The sequence below is a fragment of the Ochotona curzoniae genome, unplaced genomic scaffold (assembly GCF_017591425.1).
Source record: "Ochotona curzoniae isolate NIBS_2020 unplaced genomic scaffold, NIBS_Ocur_1.0 contig_1482, whole genome shotgun sequence".
NCBI lineage: Eukaryota > Metazoa > Chordata > Mammalia > Lagomorpha > Ochotonidae > Ochotona > Ochotona curzoniae.
Window position 1 is genome coordinate 2,803,347 of NW_024465100.1, and position 24,088 is coordinate 2,827,434.

A 24,088-nucleotide genomic window follows, 5' to 3' on the forward strand; every position below is an offset into this window, starting at 1 on the left:
TGTTCCCATGGGAAAAATATCTTTGTGTATGTGTGTGTGTGTGTGTGTGTGTGTGTGTGTGTGTGTGTAAACTGTCTTACTCCTGCCCAGGGAACTTACCAGTGTGAACTATTTGTTTACCATATTTGTTCAAAGGAAAAATAAGGGAAATGAGAGTCTCAGGCAGAACATAACCGTTATTGTTTTATTCTTACTCTTTTGAATTGTTTACAGTGTGTCCCACAGAGAGCTCCAATGGCAAGGGGTGTGACAGGGAATTCATTGAGCCAGCAGCAACCAAAACAGAATCCACGGGTAGGAATGAACTACTGCAGCCTTTAGCAAAAGGCCTGCTAGTGATCAACCTGCCCATTCCTGGCCATTAGTTGATCAAATGGGAATAGGAAGAGGAAACATGAAAGGATTCTGTGTTAAGGAGGTGAACTTGGTAACTCTGACCTTGACTGGGGATCAGGGTGGTCAGAGGGAGCAGGCAAGGTTAAAGCCTAGGTTTTCAGCAGCTTGTGCTAGGGGCCACTCTGAGAGGGATGGGGATGTGGCAGTTGGTGGGGGTATTGGAGAAGGGACACGATTGTAAACAGGGAGGAAAGGAGGGCGATGAACATGGTGGGAAGAGTCCTTCCAAGTGGCCAGAGAGTGGAGAGGGACAGGCAGGTGCACTCATTCTGTCCAGTCCTTCTTAATGGACAGGTTCCATTCCCAGGTGAGGTGGTCCTGCTTGTCATCATCAGTGAAGAAGGACTTGGTGTGGTAGGTGCCTCGTGCCAGCATGCCCTTGGGAGCCTCCTCGATGGGGGTAAGAAACTCGTACTCTTCTGGCCGAGGCCCGTAGCTGCCAACCATAAAGGTTACTTTATCCACTAGGAAGAAAGAAAAGCTTATTAGGGAAGGAGTCCGATAGAGGAAATAGATGCCGTGAACTGCAGAGTTTGTGTTGCAACTTAGGACAGTCAGAGTCAAGAGCAATAGTTTTCCAGTCTAGATAAACATCAGTTTTACCTGAACAATTTCTTTTCTTAGTTAAAAAAAAAAGAAGTTAAAAAAAATGCCAAGGGTTTCCCCAAATCAATATTTTTAAGAAGCATTGCATTTTATTTTGACTCAGAAAAATTGGGGATCTGTACCCTAAATCAATAGGGACCATGACCCCTTGGAGGAGATGTAGTAGAATCAACCACTAAAAAATCCCAAATACACTGAGACCTGAGTTCTAATTTCAGCCCTGCAAAATATAAGCCCATATTTTTGTTGTCAAACAGCATGTATTTTTTAAATTGTTTTTTTTAAATAATTGTGCATATTTATGTGGCAGCGTGGTAATTTGAAGCATGGTATAATGATCAAATCAGGCTAATAAACACTTAATTTTCTATATTTATTAATTCTTTGTGTTATAAACCCTTGAACTCCTTTCTCCTAGTTCTTTATAAAATATACAAGGAATTGCTATAATTATTGCACCTTCAGCAGTATAGAAGAGAGGCGCTCATTCTTCCCATCTAAGTGTGTTTGGGTATTTATTATTAGATCTCTGTGCATTCCCTTCCTTTTTCAGCCTACAGTGACCACTGTTCTACTCCAGAAACCAACTTTCTATGTCTCCACTTGAGCAGCACATGTAGTATTCTTCTTACTGCGTCTGCCTTAATTTACTTGGCATATTGTCTTACATATGTTGTTGCAAATGACAGGATTTCATTTTTTCCAAAGTCACATGGCATTTCTGGGCCTCCATTTCTTTCTCTGCATAACAAACTCCACATATTTTATATCCATAAGCTGTCATTCTATGAACATGTCAATTGGGAGAGATATGGTAACAATTTATGGTCAGAATAGGCACAATTTGTAGGTGAAATAAGGTAATAAGAGAGGAAAAGAAATAACTTGATAAACAGTGAAAAACTATGAAAATGGTGTAAATAGCCAACCAAATCTACCTAAGGGCAAGAAATTTGAATAAATTTATATATTAAGAGTGGTATAGAACACAGCAGGTCAAGCTGGCTTCCATGACACGGGCATTTGATATAATCGCCAGCGGAGTCCCTGATGTTCCACTTTGGGTCAGGTTCCTGTGCCTAGCAAAGTAATGGGAAATGGGGAATGGCCTGTGTTATTGGGCTTCTGCCTGTGGGCCCCTACTTGTCAAGGCTCCTGGCTTGGTCTGACCTAACCCCAGGTATTGTGGCCATTTGAAGAATGAACAAGTGGATGAAAGTTCTCTGTCTCTAACTCTGGCTTTCAAGTAAATAAATATTTTTTTAAGTAGTGTAAAATAAAGGGGAGAGGTAGAGTAGTAATATTTAGTTGACCTCTAAATGGTAAGTTTGAAGTTATAGCTGCAGAAATAGAATTCTCTTGCCTATGTGAGTCAATTTAGTCTGGACATGCAAAAGGCCAATTAAAATGGAGCTGATTTTTCTCGAAACTGGGTGTTGGGAAGGCCAATCAGTATCTTTCAGGTCAACTGTCTTCCCAAGGATTTAAATGAATTGGTTCTGTAGGTCATACATGTTTATCAGACTTCTTCCACCTTGTGCTTTGTTTATAAATTTGGTGAAATTGGCCCCTGCTTTTCTTTTTCCTGTGCCTAGGGAAGAGAGTCCTGAAGATGAATAGAAACTGTGAAAGTGCTTCTGTCACCTCTCTGCCTTATGTTAATGGAAGAAGACGGAAGGAGGTTCCCAAAGCAGGATGCCAACACCAGCAGAGTAAGCAGGGCTGTGACGTTACTAAATTATCAAACGGGCCTTTACTGTGTTGTATTCGGTATTACACCTGTGATCGCCTTTTTTTTTTTCTGTTGAGGGTGTATTTATGTGCTTTATTGTGTCCCAAATTGCCTCGGTTGCTCTTCTTCTTTGTGAATAATGATGTTGGATTCCAGAAGCTGAAGGCTAGAGGTCAGTGGATGATGCCATCTCAACTAGAGCTCCTGAATGCTGGCCTGGCATTCATATCTGTGTGGGCCTTTTCCTAGAACGAGCATCCATAGCTTTTATCAGATTCTTCTGTGAGTCTGGTTGTCAGTGATTCAGTTTCAGTATCAGAGAGAAGCCGTTTTTGGGGTGCTAAGAATATGAAGTGTGAGATCCCTTACCTTTCATCCCGGTCCGGTAGGTGTGCTGAACATACTTCAGGCCCGACACGATGTCCTTGTTCACCTATAGAGGGGATAGATCCAAGCAAGTGACATGACAGAGATACCTTGATTTCCTTCATCTATCATGGCGGTCCTACCTGGCTGACTCTTCTCTGAGGAAGAAAAGGCTGAAGACTTACTTCAGGATAAATGTCCCTGTAAACAGCTGGGAGGGTAGTGAAGCACAATTGGAGAGAGGAGATCATAAGGCTCAACATTGCCAATCTGGTTTTAATTGTTGATCATGGTGATTTTTATTGTTTTAGAGGAGATGGGCATTCAACGAAGACATTGTCTCAGCGTTCTTTAGTGTAACTCTCTCTTGAGTTCCACCTTCCGGAATCCTATAGGGAGAACCTTTTTGTCTTAGGGAATATTTTAAAAATACCAATGGAACATATTGTGTAAATATCTAAAAACATCAGAGATGATCTACCTACCATGTGAAAAACAAATAACAAGGAGAAAACTTGTAATGGAAAATCAGATCTAGAATGTTCCTGTGCCTGCAGTGTAACTGTGACCAGAGGCTGGAGGTGAACAGATGGTCACTACCAAAGCACCTTTTCCCGAAAACCATGGGGGAAGCTGCTTGCGTCTCGCAAGCATTTTAGACTTGTCATTTTTAGATGTTGTCTGAGATTTTGCTACTTTCCCAAGCCTTTTAAAGAAAATTCACTAACGCACAATGAAAATATAAACAGTCTGAGAACTTTGTTGTTCCATGATTCATTTCACCTGGGACTGAACTGGGTTGTCTATTAATTTCAGAGTGGTCATGTCTGTGCAAACAAATTAAACTGAAAATTGCGTCATGAGCTGAAGGTCTTGGTTAACTATTCAGCAATATGAATCAAAACAATTTCCAATAGTTTTCCCTAACAAGTAACTAGGGCTCCCTTTTTTGTTTCAGAGGCAACATTTAAACTAGTAAACCAGAACTATCATGCAACCAGCTCAGGTTCTAGATAGTCTAGATGAACCTGTATTGTGAGCCTACCAAAACAGAGAAAATAGCTCCATTAAAGAGACTGTGACAAAATGAAATCCAGACTTTCTAGCTACTCTCAGATGTAGGTCATAGGAACAGGGAAAATAAATGCTTTCCGAAGTCCCTTAGCTATCCCCTTGTCTGATGGGAAATACAGTCTGATAGAAAAGATGCAAAGATTTGTGTCCTTTTTCTGCCACTCCATAGATAGTTCATTTAATTCAAATGCTTGGGGGGGGAGGAGTAAAATAAAATCATGAATATTCATAGTGTCCTCTTCTGCCATACCTCCCCACTGACTCCTATCCTGGGAGGACCAAGTCTTGTTGACAGACATGAAGGAAAGAGCGGCAGAAGTTTGTGATTGCACAGTTCCCTGAGAGAGAGAAGAGAAGGGTGGAGTTTGAGAAACTTAAAGAACTATCTTGTTAGAGTGGGTTTTTAGAGAGCATTATAAAATTTGGGAGAACGAGCAGAAACTTGAGAGATGCTGACAGAGAATGAAAGAGAGCTTTAGGATATGTCACTGGTATTATAAATACAGATTTTACTGGACATTTTCCACATGTTATCTGTGGAGAGATTGCTCTTCAGTCATTTTCAATTTTCATCTGGCATTCCTTGCCACTAAAGCTCCATACTGGGGCAGTCCACAAGGTTGTTGAGCTTTACTGGGGTTACACGCACGGCAGCCTTTCTCTTGTTAGAGACAGGTTAGATGTCTGCCATCGGTGAGATTTGGAGTACCATGGCTTCCTTCTCCTGAACCCCGTTGTGTAACCCTGACCAAGGGAACCACACCTCTATGCTCCCATTCAACCTCCCCACCCATGCAAAACACATGTGTTCTGGAATTTCCTTATCTTGTTCTCATCATTGTACCCGTTACCTTTCATTTGATAAAAATTGGCTTGCCATGGCATTTTAAAACATAAAAACTGAGCAGATGTGTAACACATTTGAGAAATAATTAGATACAATGCCTTATTAGCCTCCTTGATGATTCAGTAATAAATGACAGGAAACAAGTAAGTGAGCCGTGGTTCAGTGCCAGTTACAGAGTAGGTGTCACCAAGTATTTCCAGGCTGAGATTATTTTGAGACCTATCTGTATGTGGTGGGGAGGGATCATCTCACAACACTGAGTCACATCCTGCCATCTAGGGACCAGGGCACAGGGAGTTCCCCTGGAGGGAGCTGAGGCCCTGGGGGAAATAGCTGAGTGGGAATTGGGACAGCCAAAGCAGACGGAAACCAGGAAGCACAAACAGTGCTTTTCTGACTTATTTGTTTTCAGACTTGAGATATTATTTTTTTTTCTTGTAATTTCAGTCACTCATTGGGATATATATACCCATTCATCACAAATGAGTGTATTCCTTACTTAGTTTTGTGTCAGCCCAGTCACACCTGCTCCACTACTATAATAGAAAGTTCTAGTTATTTAGCAAACACCACATTTCCTGAGCAAGTCCCTGTTTTTTTTTTCTATTGAATGTTTTATTCACGTCTCTACTTCTTGACATACATTCACTAACTAGCTGCCATTTGCAAAGTTTGTGTGAAATTTGGGAAGAGGTGTGCAGGATGTCTAAATAAGGAAGAATGCATCCAAATGGCACAATAAGGAAGCAATGTGTGCCTCAGGAGAGGTAATATGAGTCCACAGAAGGAGGTACTCCTTTGCCTTTAGTAATCCTTGGGGAGTTTAAGATGTCGTGACTGTGAAAAAGCCTAAGGCTAGAGTGTGTCTCAACATGTAGAACTCAGAGTTGGAAAGAGAGCATTCCAGGTGCTGCTGACTGGATAGAAAGAAAGAAAGCAAACAAAAAGTGTGCTAAGGTCATTATCCAAAAAAGCCAGTCATTTATGATAGGGAAGATTTCACTTCATAAAACACACAGGGCAAAAATACTTACTTTGAAGTTAATCTTGACTCTATATTCAGCACCTTCCTTTAGCACAAAAACTTTTTTTTTGAGAGCTTCAAGGTCACCTGTAGCAGAGAATTTGAAAAACATATAGGTTCTCAGAAGCAAAAACGCAGGGACGTGACGAAAATCTTAGAGCCAGAGCCACTTTTGGGGCCTATATGAACAGCACGGTCTACCAGGCCCTCAATTCAGAATTTTTACTAGTAGTCCTTGAACACACACACACACACACACACACACACACACACCTCTTTCTTGTAATGCCTGTAATCTTGTAGATTATAAAATATTTTATTAAAGTAACATGATATTCTTCCCTAAATTTTATAGCAGTATTAGCAATGAGTTGTGAATATCAATCTTTTATAACTGTCAATCTTAAAAAACAAGAGAGTCTGAGCTATCTTTTTATTCTGTCAGATATGGGATCAAATGGAGAAGTGATTAAAACATGTACTCCCAGCTCTCAAAGAAAGAAATATAAGAAAATGATTAGGTAGGAATCGCAGCTTTTTTTTTTAAAGATTTATTTTTATTATTTTTTCATTGGAAAGGCGGATATACAGAGAGGAGAGACAGAGAGGAAGATCTTCCGTCCGATGATTCACTCCCCAAGTGAGCGCAACGGGCCGATACTATGCCGATCCGAAGCCAGGAGCCTCTTCCGGGTCTCCCACGCGGGTGCAGGTTCCCAAAGCCTTGGGCCGTCCTCGACTGCTTTCCCAGGCCACAGGCAGGGAGCTGGAAGGGAAGCGGGGCTGCCGGGATTAGAACCGGCGCCCATATGGGATCCCGGGCGTGCAAGGCGAGGACCTTTAACCACTTGCGCCACCGCGCCGGGCCCCGCAGCTATTTGTTTTTATGGACTTGGTAATGTCTGTGATATTTTCTAAGCTTTTAAAAATATACTATATGCGTCCTTTTCATGATTATAGCTAAATATTCTTTCATGTGCTTTTGTGTTTGTGTTTGCAATTTTATTTTTCTTAAGGAAGATCACTTATGTTACAAAAGCTTCAAGATTCATAAAATTGGAAATGGTAATGCCTTTCAGTTTTTTTTTTCCCCTCAATGGAACTCCTCGTCATTTGACGTCAAGCAGTGTGTGCATGCATGGGTGCATATACACAGCACAGTCGTGAACATAGTTGCCACCAGTGTTTATGCCAATTGGCTCTGGTTTCACACAGTTGAGCTCTGAGTCTGAGCTCTCCTGGTGAGAGCACATGCGTCCCTCCTAGGGAGATGCTCGAATGTGCGGGTAGCCAGGTGTGTATGTCTGCTCTAATGATTTCAGTTGAACAGGAAATGTATCTTCTCAGCTTCTGATTTCCTCATTCTGAAAGAAGTCTATATAAGGTAAAGAGTGGCTATGCTCTGAGAAGGGAACTGCCTTCTGCTAAGTCTACTGTTGTCAAGTCATGCTTCGCGGTCTCTGAAGAGTCCAATGTTTGAATTTGGCAACAACCTGTTTCCACTAAAGACCTGTTTTTCATGCCAGCAGCTTAGGTGCCCTGTTGCTCATTTCTTAAAGATGCCCTCTTAAGGCCAACATCCACTTTCCAGTCTCAACACGTAACTCTTAGGACAAAGCTTTTAAGGTGAAACAAAAATCATGTTAATGGGCATGCCTTTAGTAGGGGAAATCTGCTGTTTAACAGAACCCAGTGCTTTAGGCGAAAACAGTAAGCATTTAGTACTGGAATTAGTAGTCTTATAGTAGTAATTAATTAGCTAATTAATTAGTAATTAATCAGTTAGTTACTGATCTAAGACTTGGACTGCTTCTCACCTTCAAGTGTTCTATAGCTAATATGCAACTCTGACTTTCTCTCATGTCAGAGTGTATGGATAGCAGCATTTAAAAACCCATAGCTTGTTTCTCAGTATTTCTTTCTACAATCTTTATAACATGGATAGCAATTCTATTATGTGGAGATAAAAATTTGATCTAAACATGGTACAAGCAAATGTATCAAATATATATGTCCCTTCTCCAATGAGATAATCCTAGAAAATGGGCTTTTCATTAAACATGATGAATACTATACACTCTAAGAATAATAATGTGTGAATTGGTCCCAGCATATGTAAGAATATGTTTCAAATGTTCACGCAAAAACAGAATAAAAGGTTTTGACTTTGGCGTATTTAGAAATAATGTATAATTTTTCATAATATGCATTTTCCATGATTTTTTAAAGGCTCCTTGACTGTGTCTTCTATCTGCTGAGTCACTCCCCACCCCCAGATGATTACAGCAACCAGGGCTGGGCCTCACAGAAGCCAGGAGCCTGGAGCTCTTCATGAATCTCTTGTGCAGATGTATCTTTAGCTGCTTTCCTAGGCACATTAAAAGAGAGCTGGCTTGGAAGTGCAGCATCCAGGACTATAACTGGCACTATAACTGGGATGCCAGTGTTTCAGGCAGCAGCTTATCCTGCTGTACCACAATGTTGGCCCCTATATATCTATATATATAGAATATATATATCTATATATATATAGAATATATATATTCTTTTTTTAAAAATTAAGAATTATGACTAATTTTTCAGGCTGGGTCAAGTTAAACCCAGGAGCTAGGAAAACTGTGAGGAGTCTCCCACAGTGATGACAGGGACTCAAGTACTTGACCCATCATTTGCTGCCTCCTAGGGTATGCAACAGCACAAGCTGGGCGGGACCTCAGTCCAGCCAGGCATTCTTACATGGGAGGAGGACATTCCCCAGCAGAAGCATCATCTGTTGCACCACAAACTGCTGTTTCAAACTTGTCATTCCATCTCTCACAAACTCCCTTGTAGCTCTCGGAATTAACCTTTCTAGAATTTCCTTTTGCTAGGACAAGGGAGAGAAATCCCACTCTCCATGGAATATCTTGGGCTTCCTCTGAATAAGAAAGATGTATCCACTTACCAGTAAGGTCCATGGTGATTGGTCCTGGAGCACTCTCACAAACAAGGGTCAGCCGGGTGACAGTGACGTTGGGGGCTGTTGGGTCTGCAGGATTAAAAGGGAAAGTAAGTACAGGGAGGATGTGTGTGTGTGTGTGTGTGTGTGTGTGTGTGTGTGTGTGTGTGTGTTGTGTGTTGTGTGAGTGTAATGCATGCACCTTGAATGGGAGAAGAGGGGTATATCAACATAAATGTGACACACTATCTTGAACAGAAATGGAAATACCTGCAGAAGTATCAGATTCACCTGGTTTTGTGGGGGATGATATTGTAAATGATGATTCCCTTGCAAGTGATGTTGACCTTAATGATCAACATCAAATATTTTAGGGTAAGATACTCTACTAGGTAGACATTGTCTATTCATCTCTTTGGGCCATGTCTTGTTATCCCATTGTGTATATGGGGCAGGTGAATGCATAGGGTGAGACAGAGAAGAGGAAAGGGAAGCCAGAGAAAAATGTGAGAGAATATGGAGAGACGGGCATACCGTTCTAAGTGGTAGTCTAGAATTCTTTCTCATGCCCATGACTTGCATCTTAATTCCAAAGTAGATTTAATAACAGAAACCATAACCTGATTCAGCATATATACATCGTGCCATGCCCTCTTAATTCAGGAAGTATTTAGAACTCTTTTCTGTTGCATGGATGAAATAAATGTCTTATCTGAAGCCTGCCACTTGCCACCAACCCCGCACACACACACACACCTGCTACCACAGGGCCATCTCCCAGCAGTGTTTTCTTGTACTTAGTTAAACTTTCGTCATCTTTGTCCATCTCCTGCAGTTCCTTCAGAGACTTCTGCGGCGGAGGCTTGTAGTTGAGCTTGCTGTCCAGCTCATCATCATCCTCCACCACCTGGGGCTCTGGGTCATTCTCAGTCATTGTCAATCTGTTTCAGAGAAAGCAAAGATGATAGTCCTTTAGCCAACAGTCAGTGGATACGAAGTGAGGCTAATACTATACTAAGTGGATACTTAGTGAGGCTGCTATTGGTGCCGCTCTTGCCCTAGTGGACTTTTATAATCATCTCTGAGGGTTTATGTTTTTCCTTAACTCGGCCTCATTGTGTTTCATGAACTAATGGTGTAATGTATTCCAGTCATTTCTCTGAACTGCCTGGATTTCTCTGTACTCGATGGGTATTTCTTAGTCAATATAATAGACAAGAAAAGGAAAAAAAAAAAACTCAGCTGTGAATCATATTCTGTGAAGAAGAAATATTCTATTTATTGTGAAGCAACACAAGAAATCCCAAATAGCCAAGATCAAATAGTTAGAGAAGTTGTCTGAGTCCTTCAAAGTTAGCCAGTAGTCCAGTGTCAGAGATTTCAGTGTGTACTATCTCAGTTACTTCGTATAGAAATGGACAGAGCAACAGGCAAAGGGGGTAGCTCTTTGCATTAACGGAAACACCTGGGAATGTTCTCACCTCAGGAAGAGAGGTGGAACTCTGAGAGCTGCCTGAGAGTCAGAATGGTGTGCAGACCCACCCAGCCAGCACTGTGAAAAACTCTTTGGGCGTGCACAACAGATTCCTCTTTTTTTTTTTTTCAATGTCCCACAACGCCTGGATAGTTCAAACATTTGGTAATTTTCATTCGACTGATTTGTTTAAAGATCAGTTCGTATGAAATACAGCAAAATAGCTAAGGACTCTTCACGCTGCTCTCAACAAAATTGCAAAGTTTTGTCCTTTGCAGTCTTCCTTTTATCTTCTCTTTCTGGACTCACTTCCCTCTGAAACTGTACCTTGTCTTCTGAGGCTTTTAAGGCCACACCCAGGTGAGACCTAGAGTTTTCTTTCTTCCATCATCATCTACGCTTGCTTTGGTTGAAGCATTGAGAGGAAAATCTCAAAAAACAAAATCTTTATATAATTATTAATGATTGAATAGTAGATACACGCCCCCCCCCCTTTGGACATGTATAGTCACAGCTTCACAGAGCTGATATGAACCCTTAGAGGTGATAGGTTCTTATTGTTGCCTCTCAGTGAAAAAAATTGAAATCCACAGGCTGAGAGTGTTGTCCAAATTCACACAACTGGATGAGATGTAGTATGCTAACCAAGAGGAAGAAATCCCTGCTGGAAATCCCAGGCTGTATTCCTGTAATCCTGGGAGGGGGTTCCAAGGAATTATCCAGGCCAAGAGATCATTTTGTGATTTCCCTTAGTTCTAATTTAGGAGTAACTCTCTTCCTTGCTTTCATTCCTCCTAAGACAGTATTCCTCTCCTATGATCCTGAGTGACTTGGCAAAACTCTATCAAGTCCCCTGAGAACGATGATATCTCCAGCCAAGTCACTATTATTGACAATAGGTAGAAAATGATTTGGAAATGAAGTCAAAACAAAACAATTTCAACAGAACCCAAAATAGCAATAATAAACAAAGGAATAAATGAAATCCCTTGGCTCATCAGTTCTCTTCCAGGTAAATAGCAAGCCAATTAACTGACTCCGAAGAGTGTTGCAATGTCCAGGTCCCAGGTCTGCTTCCTGAACAGGAAGGAAACACGTAGGCCGGTGCCATGGCAACTTTTGCTTATGATGAAAACCTAGCACCATGCAAACTGGCAACAGCAGAATAAATTCAGTGACTAACTCAGCTCATGTTCCAAACCACACTCAGAGAAAGTGAATGAACTGGCTGGAAAAAAAATAAATCAAAGGAAGCAATGGGTGGATGTTGTGAAAACATTAGATGTAAACCAGATAAAACCAGTCAGAGAAGACTGGGCCTCCTCTGTGACCTCAGGAGCCCAAGGAGGTAACTAATGCGGTGATCACATAAAAAACATTCCAAACAGATCATCAATCAGGAAGGCTATTGATGGATGAGTGCATCTGATCCCCAGGGGCAGCTCTTCCTGGTGTATCTTGATGCCAACAAGTCACCCTGCTTGATTTTTGGTCATCGAAGAGTCAAATCACACCAGAACACTGGCGCAGGGTGATTGCATTAATCTGCTGGGAATTATAATTATGCAGCTTCATATCTCAACTTTGAGAAGAAGGAATGAGGAGATAGATATATGGAGATGATAAATATAGAAAGGTGATCTAGGTAGATAGGCAAGTTGATAGTTGATACAGAAAATCCAGTCTAAGAAAATTGCTAACTTTATGTGACCATCAGCAAATCATTTTAACTATCATCTAGGTCTTCTTCTCATTTCACATCTGGGATTTTTGTCCATTCTAAGTTCTCTTGATTCACTGAAAATAGATTAACAGTTGCTTCATAAAGTGACATTGAAGGGTGGAAAAGAGTGCAGTATGAAATTGATTATATCAAGAGCAAGACATTCAGGACTATATTAAAATGACTTGGCCTAATTGCAGCCTAAAGAAAAGAAATCTGAGTCCAGCTAATCCCAAAATAGCTTACCCTGAAAGTTAATTTTAAAAAGACAAAAAATGTATTAACACAAAAAGTAAAGGACTGGAAAGTGGTTCTCCAGGAAAGCCTTTTAAGGCAACAGTAAGATCATAGCTATTTGATTAGCACCTACTCTGTATGAGACTGTCTGCTTCATTGCACACTGATGTTTAAGTTCCTCTTTAGAGTGGAGAAGGGGCTGAAAGTCAGGTAATACAGTCGTAATAAATCAGTGGCTCCTAATCTTTCTTGGAGATTACAGGTCTTTAAAAAAATCTGTTAAGTGGGGCCCAGCATGCTACCCTAGTGGCTAAAGTTCTTGCCTTGCATGCACCAGGACCACATATGGGTGCTGGTTTGTATCCTGGCTGCTCCACTTCTCTTCCAGTTCCCTGCCTGTGGCCTGGGAAAGCAATTGAGGATGGCCCAACGCCTTGGGACCTGGAAGAAGCTCCTGGCTCTTGGTTTCGGATTGGTTGAGCTTCAGGTGTTGTGGTCACTTGGGGAGTGAACCAGCGAATGGAAGATCTTTCTCTGTGTGTCTCTCTCTCTGTGTAAATCTGACTTTCCAATAAATAAATCTTAAAAAAAATTTGCTAAGTATCATGGTCCTTAGCTTAAGAAAAGCAAGGAATAAATCCATGAAATGTGTGCTCCACAATTTCTGAAGTCCTTCATGGACTTTATTGGAATCCTTGGTCTCCATCTTAGGACTGCAACCATGAAGCAACTTCTGGAAATATGAAGCCAAGTTAGGTGTTGTGGAAAGAGGTTATTTCTCCATTAAGCATGGTCAGGTTAGTGTGACACAACTTAGCTGCCAGCTCAGGATCATGTCCCTCTATCCCAAATGCAGACTATGTAAAAACAGAGGGAATCAGGTAACATCTGGCAGAGGTAAGAGAGGTGTGTGTGTGTGTGTGTGTGTGTGTGTGTGTGTGTGTGTGTGTGTGTGTGATACAGCCTTACAGAAGAGGAGCCTGGGTGCATAGCGAACAGTCCCTTAGGGACTGTCTATCTAATTTTATCAATCTATCTAGTTTTGGATAATTATCCCTTCCCAGTGCTTAGCCATGCATGCAATTTGCTTCTAGCTCTCCTAACTAAGCTGTGCCTCCCCTCCTCCCCTGAGTAAATGTTGCAACCATTGTGGGTCTTGCTCTTCTCATAGTGGTCACCAAAGATGAGAGGATATTATCTCTAGATACTGTGCTTGTCTAAGACTTCTATCTGAAGATTTCTCCTGACTCACAGTCACATGGCACCTAAGTTACTAGATGTCTATTAATCTTTTTTCATTGGTGAGTATGAGAGTATCTTGCATAACATCTATCTCTTTTACTACTTAAAATGTATGTGAGGGATAGGTGTTCAGTGCAGCAATTAAAATGCCACTTGAAACCTACAAATCAGAGTGTCTAGGTTCTGGTTCTTTCTGGCTCTTCTCTATATTCTAGTTTCCTGTTAACATTTACTGTGGGAGACTGTAGGTCATCGCTCAAATACTTGGGAACCTACGACCTATGTAGGAGGCTTGGATTGAGTTCCTGGCTCCTCACTTCCTATTGTGGCCATGTGTGTACTGAATCAGTGGAAGGCAGATCTCCGTTTTTCGCTTTTCAATTAAATAAATAAAAATTTTGAAAATAAAATGCATGTGAATTCCCAAAGTTCTGCATTTTGATTTTTTCCCATAGTTATTTTTTTCTACTCCATCAGCTTTTTTTAAGTAACAAAGGATATAATAAAGATGGTTACTGAACCACCGTGAAAACAAACCTTAGCAATTATGTGCTACATACTTTATAGGCACTGTGGCACTAGATATTTATGATATTATAAGGAGGCTATCACTTTTGCAAATGCAGGATCAGCTCAATATGGAAAATTTCAGCTACACAGGCACTTAAAGTTTCTATTCACAATATGATCCTATACATAGTGAGAAGGGAATGGTTTACACTATAAGGACGAAGTATTTTTTTTTTAAGATTTATTTATTGTTATTGGAAAGTCAGATATACAGAGAGGAGGAGAGATAGAGATGAGGATCTTCCATCTGATGATTTAACTCCTCAAATGGTCACAATGGCCAGAGCTGAGCTAATCTGAAGCCAGGAACCAGGAGCCTCTTCTGGGACTCCCACTCGGATGCGGGTTCCCAAGGCTTTGGGCCATCCTTGACTGCTTTCCTAGGTCATAAGCAGGGAGCTGGATGGGAAGTAGGGGCTGCGGGGATTAGAACCAGCACCCATATGGGATCCTGGTGTGTGCAAGGTGAGGACTTAGCTGCTAGGCTACCACGCCAGGCCCAGGACCAAGTATTTTGAAGGCATATATTTAGCAAGAGAATAACATTCATAATATAAAAATGCCTTCAGTGAATCAATTTAAAACATTTTCTTGCATACATGTAATCTGTAAAATGTTTTGATTCACATATAGAGGGTTGAAAGATCTCTATGATTAAAAAAAAAAAGACAAAACATGTTTGTCATTCAGTTACCACCTCTTTAAAAAAAACAAAAACAAACAAACAAACAGACCAAAAAAAAAAAAAAACCCAGAAGTTGGGGCTGGTATAATGGCTTAGCCAGCTACTCCTCCACCTCCAAACACTGGTATCTCATATGGGAGTTGGTTCATGTCCCAGATGCTCCACTTCCCATCCAGCTCCCTGGTTATGACCCAGGAAAAGCAGAGCAGTATGGCGCAAAGCTTTAGGACCCTACACCCATGTGGGAGACCTGAAAGAAGCTCCTGGCTTCAGATTGACTCAGCCTGGTGCTTGCAGCAATTTGGTTAGTATCAGTAGCTGGAAGATCTTTCTCTCTGTCTCTCCTTATCTATATAAATTAACCTTTCCAATGGAAAGAAAAAATCTACTCTTTAAGCACAAATACCAAGTAGAATATTATTGAATATTTTACTGAACTTTTTCAAAATTTACCTCTGGGTAACCTCAGATTCTTTCAAAGCCCTAGTCATAAACAGTGTAGAGTTTTACAATAATTTCTCAAACTATATGGATAGGTATGCATACATATGTATATATGTGTTTATATATAAGGTTTCATATATCAGTTTTCTTGTTTTATCCTCCCATTTTCTGGGTGTTGCAGAAGAGAGAATAAGAACTTTAAGTGAAATTCTAGGGTGTCTTCTAATCCCGTCATCTAAAGAAGGACTGATTTTATTACTGATACTAATTATAAAAGCAGGTGCATATCGAGTGCCTTCTTTTAGTTTTCCAGACAACTTTCTGGTCAGGCATTGCCATCACTCCCTTTTTACAACTCACATTCAGCAACTATCATAAAAGGACATGTCCTGGGGAAGGGGAACAATCCATGTCTGAGCCCAGGTGGTCTGACTTGGAGGCATCCTGCTCTATGCTTCAGTCAGCAGTTATGATGACATCAAAGCGTGTTTATCATCTTGGGACTCCACCTGGAGCTGCACAATCGCAGGCACATGCTTCCTTGTAGTCTACAGGGCCAGCTTTAGCAAAGCAGGGAAATGTCACTGACATTTGTCACAGGACAATTGCAGGACAACTCTGTCCTGGGTTGCCTTGTACAAGTTGCTTAACTTCTCTGGGCTTCAGTTTCATCCTCTGAAAGGAAATCATTACACTCAATCACTGAAGCCCCATGTTAACCCAACACTGTTCATGCAGTTTGAAGAAAATGGTGATGTGAGAAAGAAGAGGAAGTGAAGGTTGGGGAGAAGCCAACGCATCTGCACAGAACATTGTGGCCAGGCTTTTCTCACCTCCCTCTGCTCTAACAGAGATGGTTTGTTTTTGATTGTGGGTTTCTTCTTGATTTTCTCAGAACCAAAGGAAAGGTGAGAATGGAGGATTATGACTGTCACGTACACAGCAAGATGAATGTGGAGCCTCCCTCTTGGGCTCCAAAACACACATTGCTCTATTTTCATGTACTTAGTGGTCCATCTACCTCTATATTTTACTTCATCTCTATATTTTACTTCTCCCACCCGCATGTTTGCTCTTTAGCAAAGCTTTGTTGAGCATTTAGGTGCTCTGAGATGGGAATTTAATTTTCTCAGGCCCAATTAAGATGCCAAAGCAAATTAAGGTGGTTACTCACTGCATGCACAGGACACGGGACAAGTCAGGATTTTGGCTTGAAAATTTAGTGACATTTTCAAGACTCTGAAAGTGAAAGACACTGGAGATATAACACACCTGTCTGGTTCATTAACACGGTTCCAAGTGAGCTGAGGGGAAGAACAGACAAAACTCTAGTGTTTCAAATGAAAATCAGATGGATTGAGTCACCTGGCTATAATTCAGACATAAATAATTTTCTGTCTTCTGGAAAATAAACAATGAGTCAAATGAACCAGGTTTTAAAATCTTCTGAGCAATAAATTTACTACAAGCCTTGAGCAATTTATTTACCTTGTTGGGTCTCAGTTTTACCAACAGTGAAGTGGGAATGAAGATTCCTTAAAGGGCTGAAGGGTTGGCGAACACATACAAAAATTCATGGACTGTAATGCTCAATAGTAGATGTTCAATAAATGCTCACTCCTGTTCCTTTTACTCTTCTCTGCTTCAACACTGTTCTGCAGCACAGACTCAGAGGATCTAGGCAGCTGGCCACCTAGATACAAATGCTTTCTCCAAGATAAGACCTACCTACGATCACTCCTTCCTTCTCAAAATAGGTTCTACCTCTTTAGGAGTATGAAGAGACAAGAAGTTCTGGGAATTGCAAGATTTTTTTTTTTTTATAAATCAACTCAATCCTAAAGGGAACTATCGCTATTATATTTATTTTTAAAACTTCCACAGAAACAATTTGAGTTTAGATTTTATTTATTGCTCCCTTTCAGGATGGAATCCAGATAGTTACTTTGTGACTGATGAGGCATATCATATAGGAATATATTGTAGGAATATCTCTGGCAAAATGCTGTGGACACTTCACTCTGATCCCCAAGCTCAAGCTCAGAGACGATGCTCTATGGTGTATGTGGACACACAGCCCTGAGTATCAGACTACGAGATAGAAGTGGGAAAGGGGAGCGAAAGAGAAGCAAGGGCAGGGAGAAGACAGGAGGGTAGGGGGACAATAAAAAGAGAAGGAAGGAAGAGAAAAAAAGAGGGGAAGACACAGTGATTACAGGGGATGAAGGAGTAGAAAAAGAGAGGAAAAGAGGAAGAGAGAGAGGGAAGGAAAAAGAAGGAGGAAGAAATGTAGAAGGAACACAGTAGTGGGATTTCCCAATCAATAGTACCTTAGAAGCATCAGCATTCGCTGTCTCCTCATTCCACCCTATTATCTTTTGTCCTGTCCTATTGGCCGGTCCAGGGCAGATCACAAGGAACTCTGAAAGTCTGGTGATATCTCAAGGTCATTTGAAACTTGAGTCTGCTTTGTTGCCTGCCAGATGCTGTGGAGCATATGAGCACTCCAGGTTGATCTTTCAAGAGAGCAGAAGATGTCCTGGTACAGTCCTCTTTGTACCCAATACTGCCCAGCGGCAGTGCAGCTCTTTTTGGGCTGCTCAAGGCTGCTCCCTTCCACCACGGCACCAAGAAGAACATCCACACTTCAACTGTGGCAGGGAAAGACCTAACCAGTACTTGAGACCACAGTATCTTGTTAGGTGCAACAGACACAGTCATCAAATCCAGCGTCAATCCAGCAGAGGATACAAATCATTCCAAGCGTAATTTCAACATTTTCCCCTTTGTTGCGAGAAAATCCTTTCTTGCCTGTGCATTCACAGTGTACCCTTCTAACCAAACTCTTTTGCAAATAATCCTAAGGAAGAGTGTGTGAAGGAAACTAGCACTAGGCAAAAACAAAACAAACAAAAAACAAAACAAAAACCCCAAAACTACAATTCAAGAACTCAGTGCAGTTATAAAAGCTTTATTTTAGCTTGAGACCTTAGACAGAAGTTAAAGATAATTTTTAGGATCACTTGTGATCTTAGAGAATCAGAGTTTGAAAGTCCAAGTGAATTTTACCAGCCCTGGCGGTGAAATGCACAGTATAACACATCAGAGTGACTCAATGTACTGTACTGAATGAATTAATTAATGAATGAATTAATGCTATTGAAGTTTCCAGGAGCAATAAGAGACTTATCTCTGGTTATGCCAGTACAGACTTTAGTTCAAAATCCAGGAAAAAATATTTGTCCAGGCACAAGGACACTCAACATGTGTTATTGGAGAAAATTATTTCCATGAGACATTTCCTAAAAATGCCATCCTGTGGTATTATAACTGTTGATGCTCTTTTTTTTTTGTATTTATCTCCTTTTGCTGGGTCTAATCAAATCACTTAACACTTCTGAGCTTTGATGTTTTCTGTTTTTTCTTTGATTTTTCTTCATGTTAATTTGAGAGGCAGATGGAGGGGAAGAGAGAGTGAGGAGAGAGCAAGCTACCCTATCTGCTGGTTCACTCTTCCAATATCCATAGCAGCCAGAATAGAAACCAATAGCCATGGAAGCCAGGAACTTAATCTAGGTTTCCTCTAAGGGCATCAGGAATGTAACTACTGGAGCCATCATCTCCTGTCTCTCTCAGGATCTGCATCGGCAGAACGCTGGAGGAGGAGCAGAGCCAGGACTCCAACCCAGGCACTCTGAGAGCAGACACTGTGGCCCAGGGGGCATTTTAACCACTGGGTCAAATGCCTGCCCCATGATTACAGTTTAAAAGCTTCAAATGGCAACCCTGACACAGACACTCTACCAAGGTGTCTCTCTGCTTAATTATATTCCCTAGGGCTTCTCCTTTCCTGCTAGTTGGACTCTGTAATATATCATATTGCCCGTAAAATTTTTTTTTTCCCCAGAATGACTTGGTTGTGCTGAGCTTCAGTGAAAACAGACCCTTTATGATGCTCCGTGCTCCTCCCTAGGGACCAACTCATGATCTCTATAATAAAGGAAAGAATCCAATGCGGTATCTGGAAGATGCCTGCCAGTGTTTGGCTGGCATGGTAGTTCGACATGTGTTGAATGTATACAATACAGATATAGACTGAGTTTAGCTTATTTAAAAATTCCACGCATTTCCCGAAAGAATGAGACACTGTCTTTAGGGAATTTGTTCTGTGCTTGGTATTACGAGGGATATCTTCCAAATGAAACAAAACAGAACAATGAATGGATTAATGTCACCTGCAGGTGACTGGACACCCCAAGCCAACAGATCAACAGCAATTTGTTGATTTTCCTGGCTTGATTTCCCTTGTTGATCATTCCTGCAGTAAGAATGCAACAAACTGACCCTAATTCCAATGCTTCTGAAGCTTTGTGACAGATACGTATGTCAGCAAGTCACTGAAATATAATATACATAACCTTGTAAACTTGCATAAAGGACTGTCTAAATGTTTCAGACTTTTGCTGCAAGTTGCTCTGGGTGTATAGTTACACTACAAACCATCGTTGTAGAATTACTGGCTGAGTACTCTCAAAGGGAAGAAAGTATTTCAAGTCACTTCTGAAGCATGTCTCCAAATGGCCAACATCCAGCATGTCTTAGCTATGCCCTCTTGATTTTTTCCATCACATGCCTCTTTCAGACATGATTCCTTTTCTGCCATGTTTGCTTTTAGTTCTCGGAGATGCAAAGGATTACTTGTTGGCGACAACAACGATTGTCTTTCTTCCCATCCCACTTTAGGAATTCAATGCGCAGTTTGTGTTGAAGATAGAAATCCCATCGCGTTTGGCACTCCCCCCTTGATAATCAAGTCCATTTTACTCTAAGGGAGAGCTTCATTATGCAACTCCATTATACCACCAGTCGTTCTTTAGCAGAAAACAGTTTAATGTTTGACAGCTCTGAACTACTTTTTCACCCACTCTTTAAACAGCCTGCTGCAAAACAGGAAACCACACATCACCACCCCAGCAAAAGCCACCATCTACCAACGCCTCCCCTATCAGTTGGGATCTGCAGCGTCTCTGCTTCTGAGCCTAGCCAGATGCCTGCTCCCACCTTGTAGGAAACCCCTCGAGGCACTCCCTAGTGGCTATGTTCCCAATCTTTCTGTAAAGCATTCAGAATTTCAGCTACGGCAGCTCGGTGTGGACCGTGCCCTCTTTCTTGGAACTGTCTGCCTGAGTCATCGCGACCACTCCTTGCTCTGACTTCCTCTTCTCTCTTCTCTGCAGTTTTAGTACATTCTTATCACAAAGTTTGCTTAAAAATAAACTGGAGAAGGCAGCTGCCTCATACACAGATTCCCCGCATTGCTCCTGCCCACCAGGAGCTTCCCTGACCCCAAATGTGTCTCAACTTACATGTTCAGGACTTCGCGTCTCTGTCCGGGATGCTTCTGTCTCTCAACTCTGACTTCTGAGTGCTGGCAGTTAGAACAGGAAGGAAGTTAGAGAAAAAAAAAAACTGTTATAAACCTACTTGAAGAGGAAGCCCTGGACTGTCTCAAATCCTGTTCGTTTGTACTGCCTATCTCTTCATCAGCCAATTCAGAACAGCGTTCTTGTCAATTAATGGCACATGTGGTAGCATGGCAGCCCATGTGACATGGGTAGGCATGAATGTGCCTGCTCGGGTATGGGGCCTCTAGCCATGAGGATTATGAATAATTGTACAGCTATGTCTCTGATTCAAGTTCTTTCAGTGCATAAGGCTAGGAGGGCAAGCAATCTCAAACTAGTAGCGAATATTCACGTGGGTTCTATTTTGTATCACTGACTTCTGTGCCTGCTGGGCTCCCGCCAGCTTCTTTATCAGCCAGATATGTTGAAAGTTTGCTGGCAGAGAATGTGACGTGAAAATGAGTGTGAACTGCATATACTTGCTCCTAAATTTAGGAATTTGTCCTCAAAACAGATTTTTTTTTTCTTTTGAGTTTTGTTGGTTATAATTTCAAGATGAAGTTCTTTATTGTGCCACAAACAACCCATGTTGTTTGTTAGTGTTTGGGTTTTTTTTTTCTTTCAAATGAAAGAGAAACAAAAAGCTAACGTGCTTAGAAATGTGGATTGCAAAATAAAGTAAAATTTCATTAACTTACAGTTCTCTCAGAATTGGAGCTAAAATTGATTTTTGTATCACATTTGAGGAAATGGCATATGATGTGACTTAAATGGGAACAAGTTACAAGGGCCATATTTAAACCTTTTGAGGAAACTAAGAATTTTTAATGCCCAAATCACATTTACTCTATAAATTTTATTCTGTATTGCTGTTGCCAATAAGAAGTCATTATTTGTACTAATAGATGATATTTGCACTGTACTGATGCATGAAAGTATGTGGAAAATGCAAATTACGAAAAGAACAACTCAGCATGGATTTTGAAATTTTTTGCACCAAAATAACTTATCTTTAATTCCCTTTCCCATAGACTTCTTGGAGTTAAACCTCTGAAATATTTCCTTGCTTTTCTTTGCCATTATTATAGATTTAAGTGAGGGGCCTGGTGTGGTAGCCTGGCAACAAAAGTCCTCACCTCGCATGTGCCAGCATCCCACGTGGGCGCTGGTTCGTGTCCTGGCTTCTTCACTTCCCATCCAGCTCCCTGCCTGTGTCTTGGGAAGGCAGTAGAGGACGGCCCAAAGCCTTGGGACCCTGCACCTGCATGGGAGACCCGGAAGAGTCTCCTGGATTTGGATTGACTCAGCTCTGGCTGTTGAGGTTTCTTTGGGAGTGAACCAGTGGATGGAGGATCTTTCTCTCTGTCTTTTCTCTCTCTGTAAATCTAACTTTCCAATAAAAGTAAATAAATCTTAAAAAAAAAAATAGAAGTGAGGCTGGTACAATGGCAGTGTATTAAGTCTCTGTGTACTGTGCCAGCAGCCCCCTGTGGGCACTGGTTCCAGTTCCAGCTGCTCTACTTCTGATTCAGCTCTCTGCTAATGTGTCTGGGCCCTTGCACTCACATGGGAGACTTGCAAGAAGCTCCTGGTTTTGGCCTGGCCCTGCCCTGGCTGTTGTGGCCATTTGTAGGGTGAACCAGTAGATGGATGATCTCTGGAAAGTTAGAGAGAGAGAGAGCAGAGAGAGAGAGAGGGAAAGTGAATGGCAAATTCTAAGTAAATCTTTGGCAATAGCTGGAAAAAGGAACAAGTGACAGCCGATTGTTGAGACTTCCCTTTTTTGCATAGACATATTTTGTAGAGGCTACAAATAGACAGTCCATGCTCAAAGAAGGTGTTCTTCCCTGAATGCTATCCATTCTGAAATGTATCCACACTGGATTCACAGTGGCCTTGGGTGGGTGAGAGACCTGCTGCTCAGAAACGCACCCTGGTGCAGGCAGTGTATTCGTGGACCTGTGGTCTTAGTTCTTAGAATTCTCTCTTCCAGACAAGGTGACTTTAGCATTCAACCTTGCTGGATGGATTGGAGAAAACGTTGAATAAAGAACTCAGCAAGGAATATGCTTAATAAGTGCTTCAGGCTGAAAAATGTCAACATCATAATTATTTTCATGTTGTATTTTGTTTTTTTAAATTGCAGGTTAAATATTAGAAGGGTTGATTAGAGTCCGTTTTCACCTGAGTTCTCACAATAAGGTCACATATGGAGGTATCTCCAAAAATTTTATAGAAAAATGAAATTAAAATGTTGGCCTATCTTGGTACAAATTTTTTTGAGATCTGTGCATGTATGAGCATCTTCAAAAAGTACATGGAGATAAGTATTTATTATAAATGTATATTTAGTCATGATAACACCTTACATGGATTTCAAAAATGTTTTTACCTGAAATGAGCTCATGTTTTTAAGTCCATATTTTCGCCACAAACCTTTGTTTGTTTGTTAACATTTATTATCTAGTTGAAAGATAGAGTTGCTGGAAGAAAGGAAAAGATAGTGATAGAAATTTTCTATTGGTCAGTTCAAGCACTAAATGACCATAATGGCTGGGGCTATGCCAGACTAAACCCAGGAGCCTGAAACTTAATTATGGCCTTGGCAATGGATGCAGGGACCAAAGGCCGCAACCCATCTTCTGTCACTTTGCCAGGCTTATTTTGCAGGTGACTGGATCAGAAATGGAGCATCACCGACTTGAACTGGTGTCGATATTGGGTTTCAGTGGTGCAGATTGCAGGTTAACTTACTGTGTCACAATACTGACTTGCCATAGCCTTTTGCAATACTCTGCTATTTCAAAACGTATTTGAAATACTCTGATATCACCTTCTCCTTTTTCCTTTCTTCTTCATATTCTCATGTATACAGCATATATTGGAGCATATTTTGCTCTATTTCATAGGCTTGGATAAGAGTTTAGTATTAAATTCAACAGACATGTATAAACTTCTGGTTACATGCTATGATCTTTGCACAAGTGCAGATTTAGACATGACACTACTGAAGACCTTAAGTTTCTAGAATGTAAAAGAGGGAAGGTGGAAACAGAGTTAAAACTTCTTATAAACATAGGAAGAGAAAATATTCCCAGTGTATTGTGAAAGCACCAGTAAGATTATCAGGAAAGCTTCCTGGAAAAAGTGAGTACAGTGCTCAATCTCAAGAGACAGTGGGTTATTGGGTAGTCGCAGTGGGCAGGGTGGGAGTGAGAGAGAAACCATGAGAGGTGGGGAAGCGTGAGCAATAGTATGGCAGGCTAAAATGTTGTGGCATGCGCAAGGTGGTATATGGGCACGCTCCAAGTTTACAGGAATGTGA

General features: G+C 41.1%; 2 protein-coding genes across 3 annotated transcripts in view; one reads left to right on the forward strand and one right to left on the reverse strand.

Annotated features, from left to right (window-relative positions):
- Nucleotides 1-170: 170 nt before the first annotated feature.
- On the reverse strand, nucleotides 171-20,855 carry ARHGDIB (Rho GDP dissociation inhibitor beta). Of its 2 annotated transcripts, XM_040967432.1 has the most exons (8): nucleotides 20,721-20,855; nucleotides 13,745-13,750; nucleotides 12,003-12,005; nucleotides 9,740-9,918; nucleotides 8,990-9,073; nucleotides 6,056-6,132; nucleotides 3,104-3,167; nucleotides 171-860 (listed from the first exon to the last, which is right to left on the reverse strand). In XM_040967432.1, exons 4-8 carry the CDS (start codon nucleotides 9,915-9,917, stop codon nucleotides 661-663), a joined length of 603 nt encoding a protein of 200 aa, XP_040823366.1. In that variant the 5' UTR covers nucleotide 9,918; nucleotides 12,003-12,005; nucleotides 13,745-13,750; nucleotides 20,721-20,855; the 3' UTR covers nucleotides 171-660. The 2 variants fall into 2 exon arrangements, with proteins under 2 accessions (XP_040823366.1, XP_040823355.1); XM_040967421.1 differs by lacking the exons at nucleotides 12,003-12,005; nucleotides 13,745-13,750 and having other exon boundaries at nucleotides 9,740-9,924; nucleotides 20,725-20,827.
- The window catches only part of PDE6H (phosphodiesterase 6H), a 31,235-nt gene continuing 10,005 nt past the window's right edge, over nucleotides 2,859-24,088 (forward strand). The window contains exon 1 of the mRNA XM_040967444.1: nucleotides 2,859-2,906. The gene's annotated coding sequence lies outside the window, so the exon portion shown is untranslated. The remainder of the gene's footprint in view (nucleotides 2,907-24,088) is intronic.